Here is a 10,032-nt window from a genome sequence, read left to right on the forward strand (position 1 = left end):
GTTATTTAAATAGTCGCCAATGTACAGATTGCCGTTTGAGTATATCTCCACTCCCCTGCCAGCTTTCTGGTCATCTTCGAACTCACCCTCGTATATTGTCCCTTATTTGGTGATGCATATCCCGATTCCTGATTTTTTGTGTCGAAAAACCTAACCAATGTATATTTTCTTTTAACTTTTTAGCAGTTTTAGTCTTTTGCTTTCGAGTAGTTCCGAAATATTGAAATCTAGCGATGGAAAAAGATCATAGTTCTGAAATAGTTCACATAGCTATTCATAGTCCAGAGCCCATATACCCCTCATTGCCCTTTGTTTCTCCGCAGCATGCACTCTAAACATTTATATGTTTAGTTTATTTTGTTCGAGAATTTGACGATCATTCTGTTTCGTAAATGAAATCTGAAACTCTGTGATTTCTTTTTATTATCTTTTATTTTTCACTCTTAATTGCTCATACATAATCATTATTTATATTAACTAAACTGACAATAATTGCCAACTAAAAACAATTAAAACATTCAGCCTCGATTAAAGTATTATGAATTTATTCACAATTTTAACATTTATTGGGCCTAATGCGCTCAATTACTTTAATACTGAAATTTTAACTATTAAATTAATATATATACCAATTGATTTCAAATTCAGAATGTATGAACTAGTTTATAAATATTATATAAGCGCAGTAAGACAATCGCCAATCAGCTCATACAGATGGAAATCGACCAATAATACGTTTAACATTTAAGTACAACATTATTCATGGCCAACAAACTTGAAAGGGATAGGTTCGCTGTCCTATTGTTGGTCTCGGCTATTGCATCATTATCATTCTAACATTATAGGTCCCCTTGAAAAACTCATCTCGAATTAGCGGCTGTGCTACTTGCCGAACCTGTACTATCAACTCTACCGGGCGATATAGAAATTATCGCTACTTCGCTATGAGTTCCCAGAGCAGAAGATACTGTTGGAGAGGAAACCCACCAGACACGACCACTTGCTCGTTGAAGTCAAGCAGAGAGAGTTCATCCGCGCAGAAGTAACCAGTTATGATTACCTGTGAGACCCTGAAGTACCGCAAAGCAATTTGCTACCAATTGGCCAAGTCTGCCAAAGACGAAATCATGAAGAAGTATCTCAAGCGGGAAGAGAAATACCTATTCCAAAGAGTTGCCTACAGTCAGCTTGCAGAATCTGTCACCAAGCATATGGAAGAATCATCCAAAAAGAACCTTCAGCCATCCAGATAGTATCCCATTGCGATGGAAACCAAACACGAGAAGTACCACAAAAAGGGTGATGATATCTTCATTGACCATTAGTCCCCCAGCGACAACAAGCAGATTCAGGCGGATGATCTGTTCGACGATCTCCTCAATGAGCCCCAACTTAATATCAATGAGTAAATCTTTAACCCTGCCGAAAGCCCATATGTAGAAACCATTGAGACCTACATCATTAAATTTGAATCGTACAATCTAGGGTCCACGGTCGAGGAGCAGAAGATGATCAATAAGAGGCAATGCATGAAGAAGATTAATTAAAACCTAAGAAAAAGAATCAAAAATAAATCAGCAGATGACTCCCAGGAGAGGAATTTAAGCAGCGCCACAGTCCTGATCACCAACTTAATTGGCCAATAAGGCGACCCCAAGTCCACGCTCAGCTCCATCGATGTCTATTCACACTCAGACTATCTGTTCAATGCGGAGGGCAGATCGAAAAAGAAAAAGTAAGATGGATTCGAATTGAAGTGGAACAGTGAAACGCTGTAAAAATTCACAGAGATGAACCCGAAATTCGACATCGGCAAAGGTACAAATCCTGTTAAATTAGGGAAGTTCAGCGCAAACTATCTATTACTGTCAATGGAAAAGAAGTAGTACGAGAACTACTTTGATAAAAACATTCAAGCGAACTCCTCATTTCCCCCTTCACTCGCCTCTGTCCCAGACCTGTCGAGGAAGTTCAAACAGAAGTACTACTATAATTCGATGACTGACCCCGAATATGAGAAATTCATCATGAAACATAACAAGAGAGACGTGTTCAAGCGATTCAAAACAATTTCGAAATAGTACGTTATTGGATTATTTAAGTGTCCTCTAAAACTCATATCAGCATGAAATCGAAGGGAATGATCAGATCAATATGGCCAAAATGTTCTTAAGTGCGGAAGGTCCCTGCTCTGATCGTGTTATCTACAAAATTAGCAACAATGGCACCCTATCTGCTGCATCCCTGCCCCAGAAGTCGCAGCTCACAAAGACCTAATTATGCGAGCTAACATTCTTGGTTCGCAAATACATGGGCATCTTTGGAAGCAATTGGAAACTAATCACTCTCTTTATATCCACTCAGCCCACCTTTGCGAGCATGTACCTGTCCCCAACTCAAATCCAAGAGCTGAGCCAGGTCTGTAAAGATAACAACTCGTCTCCACGTACCCCTATTTCATAGATTTTCAGAAAGCTTAGAGGATCGAAAGATACTGCCATACTCGGTGTACAGTGGAAACACTTCGTATAGGGTGTACAACAGCCATGTAAAATTAAAGACGATGGATGAGGAGCCTTTAACATCTTACGAAAATGGCATGGATGCCGAAGGGGCCTCCAAAAAAGAAGACGAAGCCACCTCGATCAACTTGGATGATTATGAGAGCTTTATCAATGAGCCCCTGTCCATCCATGAAAACAAGAGCCCCTTCGTTTTTGAAAAGCTCGCAAGTGAGTTTAATAAGTTTAGCGAAAATACTCGATTTCCAGGAGGCATCGACTACGAGGATGATATCCGGTACTCCCTGACTCAGAATATCGACAAAGTCATGAAGGAGTTTGAAGGCCCCAAATAGGTGATCCGCTTGTCCGAAAAGGACCATGGAGATGCTTCAGAAATCAACTGGAAATTCGAAATGGTCTCCGAGAAGTTGAAAGGAGAAATTAAGGTATCCCATCCTCTTCGGAAAAGAAAAGGTAAATAATATGCTAAATCAGACATCAATGATAGATCAAGTGAGCTCGTCAAGATCCTGCACATTCTAAAACAAAGGCTGATAAATCCATCCCAAATCCAGAGTTCCCAAAGAACCACTCCCACTCCCAACATTCCTCTGAAGCAAGCTCCTCTCGCTACTCCCCCAGTGGTGTAGCCATCACAAACTAAGTAAACCATTGAATAAACAATTCAGGAAAATCCTCCCAAAGAAGCCTGAAGAGAAGGACAAGTAAAAGGATAAATAAAAAGACAAATAAAAAGAGAAGGAGAAAGAGAAAGACAAAGACAAAGAAAAAGAAAAAGATAAAGATAAAGACTCGATTACAGGGAAATAAAAGAAGGAAGGCAAGCCGAATTCCGCGCAGAAGCTCGTCAAGCGCAAGAAAAAGGATAAAGACGAGGATAAGTGATACTTATGAATAAATCGGACAATCTTTATTCCATATGCAGAATCTAAGATAATATAGTATTCTATATGAGAGTGATATTGGTTTAGAGACTATGAGATCACCAGTTCCATGTATCAATTTGGATATTATTGCCCTTGTTCTGCTTACCTGCGGCCATGTCGAACATCTCTAAGGGACTAACTTCCTTCTTGCTCGCAACTTCGGTTCCAAAATCTGAGAAATCGATTAAGCCTTTTTCTTCAGTCGATAGCCACTTCACCTACATTATATTTAGAAATAGTACGTTTGAATTTTGGGCCTGTGACTGATTGTTGAGCAATAAGTTTTGTTGTTGCTGCTGTGGTTTTTGGGCTTGTTGCTGCTGTGCTACTATCGGCCCTGTTGTGCTATACATCGGATTAATTAGTCCTGAAAATTGCTGTTGTGGAGCTTAGGTTTTTATTTGCATAAACTGCTGTTGTGGGTATTGAAGTTGTTGATTTAGTTGCTGTCCATACTGTTGCTGTTGCCCATACTGTTGAGGCTGTCCATACTGTTGCTGTTGTTGTCCATACTGCTGAGGCTGTCCGTACTGCTGTGGCTGTCCATACTGTTGCTGTTGTTGTCCATACTGCTGAGGCTGTCCGTACTGCTGAGGCTGTCCATATTGCTGTGGTGGCTGCACATACTGCTGTGGTGGCTGCACATACTGCTGAGGTGGCTGCACATACTGCTGAGGCTGTTGAACAAATTGCATTTACGGATGATTATATTGAGGCGGTTGAGATTGCTGAGCAGAAAATTGTAATGTCGATTGCTGTGAAGTTTGCTGAAATTGTTGGGGTTGTTGGGGTTGTTGGGGTTGCTGGGGATTGAATTAAAATGGCTGTTGTTGTTGGGCTGTAGGTAGCTGCTGGGAGTTGGTTGTTATTGATTATATCTTCGGAGCCTCGGTTGTTGAGAATCCAAAAATATCGTCATCCAGAATTGAACCTTGATTTTGAGTTTCATTTGTGTTTTGAGGCTTCTGAACTGGTTACAGTTTCAATGGTGGCGTTGCCAGTGGTGCTGGGGCTCCAGGCTTTCTCAACTTGGGGGCTTACTTCTCAAATGGTTTTTTCTCATCGACAACGATTGACTTCCCAGTTTCCTCCTATTTGGGGTTTGCAAGTGTGCCGTAGCCGGTAATATCTGGGATAATTGAATTGGCTGTGGTTTTGGGCTTTTAGTTCTTGTCCTTGTACTTGGCCAACGTGGACTGATGATCAGTATAATTTCCGTAGGCTGTTTCGCCGACTCCTACTATTGAGCCTGTATAATTGTTGTTGTTGCTTGCTCCCTTCTGGTAATTTTTGCTATTGTAACCTTCGTATCGGCTTTATCCTGCACTGAATCCACCTGTGAACCCGTTTTGTACGCCCAGTCGTTCTCGGATGTTCTTAGCCTTGACCCTCTCCTCCTCGAGCAGTTATTCGCTGGAGAGCAGTTATACGATTTGCTTGGACTTTTCTCGAACTAACCTAACAAATGGATTACTTGGCTCGCCACGATCAGTGCCTTCGCTGTAGTGGGTGAAATTCTGGAATGATTTAAGCTGATGGAGTTCGTATTTGAAGGTGCTAATGGTATTGGGAGGCCCATTTTTGATGAGAAACTCGATGAGGTTGAGTGTCTGTGATTGCCGAAATAGGTACTTTAAGTATTTTCCGCCATGTGTTCTTTTTCTTGAGCTTATCCCAGATGAACTCGCTGATTCTTTGCCACTTTTCACTAAGCTAATGTCAGCAGATACTAATTGTAGGCAGCATTCGATATCTCGTGGAGGACTTGGGTTGGAGCTTGCCAATTTTCCTATGAAGTTACCTAAATCAGAGCCTGCTCCAGATCATCCTGCTTCAGCTTCGCTTTCCTTAGTTATCTCAATAGCTTACAGAATGTTTGCAGCGTCTTTGAATTTTTAAACCATCAGATCTCAAATATATATATTTATGCATTCATATGAAGCGAGCGAGTGGGAGTATTTGCAGTATATGCACATAGCGACTAACTTATATATTGTATTTACGAGTTCTGAGACTATACTGCCAATATAATCAAAACCTCTTTTCGACGTGGGCTGCTCCATGTTCATCGTACTCCTTCCTGGAAATTACAAACTTATCGAATATTTTCATAGAGGCCATGATTGTCGCTCCCAGCCAGCTCGAAATTGACCTTTCACTTTTCTAATTGGTCGTGAAAACCTTCATCTTGGAGCCCATTCCCGAAAAGTCAGCCTCGATCAGCTCTCTCTGGAGTCGGTCAGGCGTGGAACTGAACAAGGATCCTCCTCCAATCAACTGGATGTTCGGAATGAGATCCTTGCGTTGCTCTGCCTCGCATTTCTCCAAAGACTGCGAGATCAAGTGCTGGATTCCTTTAAAGTTGATTTCCGAGTTTTCAGTGAAGTAGGCTTCTGGAGCGATGAAGAGCTACTTGCCGAATATCATTTTATTCTTATCTGGCAACTCGTAGACAGTTTTATCCGTGTAATCATTGTAGGAAAGAGACTCATCACGGTGCTCCAACAAGTGGCAATGCTGATGCTTGACCTATCTCATTATTTCCTGCGTTCAATAAACATTTACCATCATGCCCCACTCGTTCATGGCTCCTGTCAGTTTGGACTGGTTGCTATATTTGTTTTTGTAGGGGCCATCCTTGAGAGAATGCCGCAATAGCTCCCGAGTAATGGTTTAGCCTCCGATGGGAGCACGTGCTATTCCCTTCCAATGAATGAATCCTTCATACACAGGGATGACATGGGTGAATTCAGCGCCGATGTCAACAACGAGAGAACTATCGAGTCCAAAGAGGTATGTGGATAAAACTGGCGCCTTATGCATAAAGAGGCCATTGAAGCCATAGCCCTCGAAAAAGAGCTCAATGAGCTTCTGCCTGTACTATTTGCTGCTAAATGGCGGCTCGATGTAGAATATGGGGCATAGAGAAGGGGTGATCTGCATTCTCTTGCCTAAGTTGAAGTCGGTCAATGTCTGGAACCCCTCCCATTCCTCGATGAAACAGTTTTCGAGGATGGTCTCAGGATCACAGTTTTATTTGGGCATATGCTGATAGAAATCGAACTCTGACTTCTCGCCAGTTTCCTTGTTAACTTGGACATACTATCACATTGATCAACAAATTACAGATGGGGCTACGATGTCAGGGCGGTCTTTACCAGCGTATCCGATTTTGGTATTCAAAGAACCAACTTCCATGATCAGTGGAATTCCATAGAGATGATTAAATCTTTCAGGTATATACATAATTGCGAATCGATTCCTGCGAAGACTCTCTAATCAATATAACACACTGTCTATGATGTGATATTCATTAATAATTCACAATCTAATAAATAACTTAACTCTGGTTCCATCACAGAAACAACCAATCAAATAGATCGAATTCTTCGCTATCTATACACCTATACACACTCTCCAGTTGCATATGAGTTTCATATTCTTCATTTTCATGTTCTGTCTGCTCCTCTGTTGCTTCTTTGTTGTTCATTTAATATTCATCGGAATCCTACAGTATATATGCTAATTATGGGGCAATTGCTGCGTTAGGATGATCTATTGTGAATGTGCCCAGAGATAGCCCTATTACCAAGTTTCTGCTGATAAGAATATCGAAATTAAGCAGCATAGACTAATTAGATTAAATCTTGAGTGTCAGCATGGCTAAAAAGAGGAGATCAGACATTGGAAGGTGCCATCATGGTGTAAACACTAGGGGGTCACTGCGAATGAACAAAAGAGTTATCATCATTAAATCCTCTATGCCACTCTGGTCCCAATGCTGAGATATAGGCAACCAATTTATATTTCCAGAATTATGGGTTCCATTAAATCACACCCCCACCTTAAACAGATTGTTGAAATTATTATCAAATTATCCGAAATTCGCGCATTAATTATTTCATATTCTATTCATATTTGTATTGATATCTTTAAGTTAGTGCATTTGGTATGAACATTTAGTTTGTATTGGAATTAATTAATTTAATGGCTAAGTCGAATTAGAATTGATTAAAGGGATTACATGATAATTGTTTTGGATTTTTTAACTGAATTTTGTTTGTTTGATACACTCAGAGCACTCAGAGCACTTGGTAGCTAATTATAGAACGATGAATGGCAGATGATAAGAAGCTACTCACTTAAGAACTGAATCGAATTGATAGAATAAAATAAGAATAAAGTGCATTACTTCTGCCTTTAATTATAGTGATTATCCATCAAAATTGGGGGTTTGTTTTGTCATATAACAATAGTAATATGCATAGATCTTCGAATATTGCAATAATATAAGACTTATTGATAATTCCAAATGCCCTTACCACTACATACACTACTGATCTTACTCCTCAGTCTACAATAAGTGCAACTCCATCAAACAATCAAGCAAGAACAAGAAACAAAAAAGTCAGGAGAGCAATGGACAATCACAGTTTTTGGACATTAGTGGTGTAAAAAGTCAGAAATGGCAGTCAGAGTCATCAATAAAGTCTCCAAAATATATACTAATGCAACATTAAACTCCCCCTCATTGTCTTCGACCAGAACTATCACATTCAGTAGGGTGATCGAAACAGGAGAACACTCCCGTCATTCTCCATTTCCCAAAATAGTAATTGATTGCAACTCTGAAACATCCACCTATTAAAATTAGCTAACAGTCACATAATTCGTGTACCATTTCAAACTGAGATGCATGCGAGAAATTTCAGCATGCACAAAGGCGGAGATGTAAACAAAAACAACTAGTGTCATCCGCATGAACCCTGTGATATCTAACAGCCAGCAGCAATAACAGCTGATCGGTTGGCTACTCAAGAAGCCAGCTATTAAAGTGTGTGTTGATGACACATTGCAGCCTCAATAGTTCGAGTAAGTCATGAGGATATTGAATGGATTGCTAGAACTGCCTCGCTTCACCAAGTTGACACATAACATACGGAACCAACTCATTCAGGGAGCACTTTCAAATGAGATCTGCATTTTGCTGGTGCATCCTGCAATGGCAAAGAAACGTGTTGCAGAGTATCCAGCAGTTAGGTAATTCATCAAGATTGTGGGCATGCTACAAATGCGCAGTGATCAGCTTGGATATACGGTCAAGGAAGAAGATCGAAAAAGAATTGTCTTTGTTTCTGATTCGTCGGATTCCAAAATGGTGAGGAAACTCATGGAGTTCCTCTCAGTATAATGCTCATCGCAAAGTGTGGGCAATAGCAGTGGCCATTGCTATGAGGGAGTATATGCATTTGCATTCCGACCCCAGCAGTCCTCAAAGTACGAGGAACTTAAACTCGAAGGCGCTAAATACAGCGGAGCAATAAACCAGCATCTCGTATTCTGGATCCAACAAATTATGGATCACCAGAAGAGCCTTAAGAGCGAGGGTAATAGTGAGGAACAGCACCAGCCGTACTGCTTGAAAAGCTAATTGCAGCATTTCTACTCATCCGCTGGTTTAGAGAGCATCAAAAGGAATGTGGAAGCCATCAAATACATCAGGCAGTTGCAAGCAGGAGGGCTGGAAATGTAAGTGGAGAGTATTGAGGCATTGTGGCATCTGGGGCCTGAGTATAAGCTATGCCTGCAGAACCAGAGACCAATCTATCTATGGGATATCGAGGCAGTCAAACATCATATTACAAGCACCAAACACATAGAATAGACCAAATAGATAAGGAACTTAATGAGTACAAATAACAATAACAAGAACGATGGCAACACAAAAAATGACGAACATAATACAGACTTATGAAATGATCATTTAATTATACATACATAGATGCATAATAATAATTTTAATTATATGTATTTTTATTCCTAAAGCTGAATTTAATTCAATATAAAAATATATATATATAGGCAAATGTATATATGTATTATTAAATTGATAATGAATGAATGGACGTATAGTCATTATAGTATTACAATACAATCCTATTATATAGATGAGGTTCAAATCCCATACTATACAAAATTGTTACGAATAATTGATTACAAGCCGAAAGCTCAATGCATCTTTAGACGAAAGCAGTCAGTCTTTGGAGACCATCTGTGAGCGCGTTTGAAATATTTTCCCGATATCACTCGGATGCGATGTTTTAGGATTAATTATCGAAATGTCAAATCTACGAAGGCCATTGGCAAATCGACGATAATGGATAACAAGCGCGAAAAATCTGATTTGAATTTACCTGGGTTACGTTGGACTGGCCGAGCCAAAATTAGTGGTTATCGTTCGTCCTCCGAGCTTTAAATGTGGCCGATTTCATAGTTGTGATTATAATTAAAAGATGAACAAGGGCTATGAAGATATGAAGATGTTTGATGAAGCAGAGCCTGTTGAGATAACTCTCTGGGATGCTCTTGGCAATTAGCTCCCTGCTCCGATCGAAGCTGACGCTGACGGCTCAGGTATGATTGCCGTTGATGTACAAGATCATGTGATCTTAAATGATGTACAAGTACTCGCAGCACCAGCGGAACCGATCCCTGAGGAATTCCCCAAATCGTTGTCCTGCAAATGCAAGACTGGGTGCCTGAAAGGCTATTGCCCCTGCTTCAAGTCTGGGTCAAAATGC

At 40.3% G+C, this 10,032-nt stretch overlaps 1 protein-coding gene across 1 annotated transcript; it reads right to left on the reverse strand.

The window, feature by feature from the left end:
- Positions 1 to 3,711: 3,711 nt before the first annotated feature.
- LOC148299259 (uncharacterized) lies at positions 3,712 to 4,898 on the reverse strand. The gene has a single exon (XM_088276261.1). It carries the CDS (start codon positions 4,144 to 4,146, stop codon positions 3,841 to 3,843), a length of 306 nt encoding a protein of 101 aa, XP_088132387.1. The 5' UTR covers positions 4,147 to 4,898; the 3' UTR covers positions 3,712 to 3,840.
- Between the last annotated feature and the right edge of the window lie 5,134 nt (positions 4,899 to 10,032).

The sequence above is a fragment of the Brachycentrus maculatus genome, unplaced genomic scaffold, assembly GCF_059751285.1.
Source record: "Brachycentrus maculatus isolate JH-2025_06_01 unplaced genomic scaffold, ASM5975128v1 h1tg001242l, whole genome shotgun sequence".
In the NCBI taxonomy this organism is placed as follows: domain Eukaryota; kingdom Metazoa; phylum Arthropoda; class Insecta; order Trichoptera; family Brachycentridae; genus Brachycentrus; species Brachycentrus maculatus.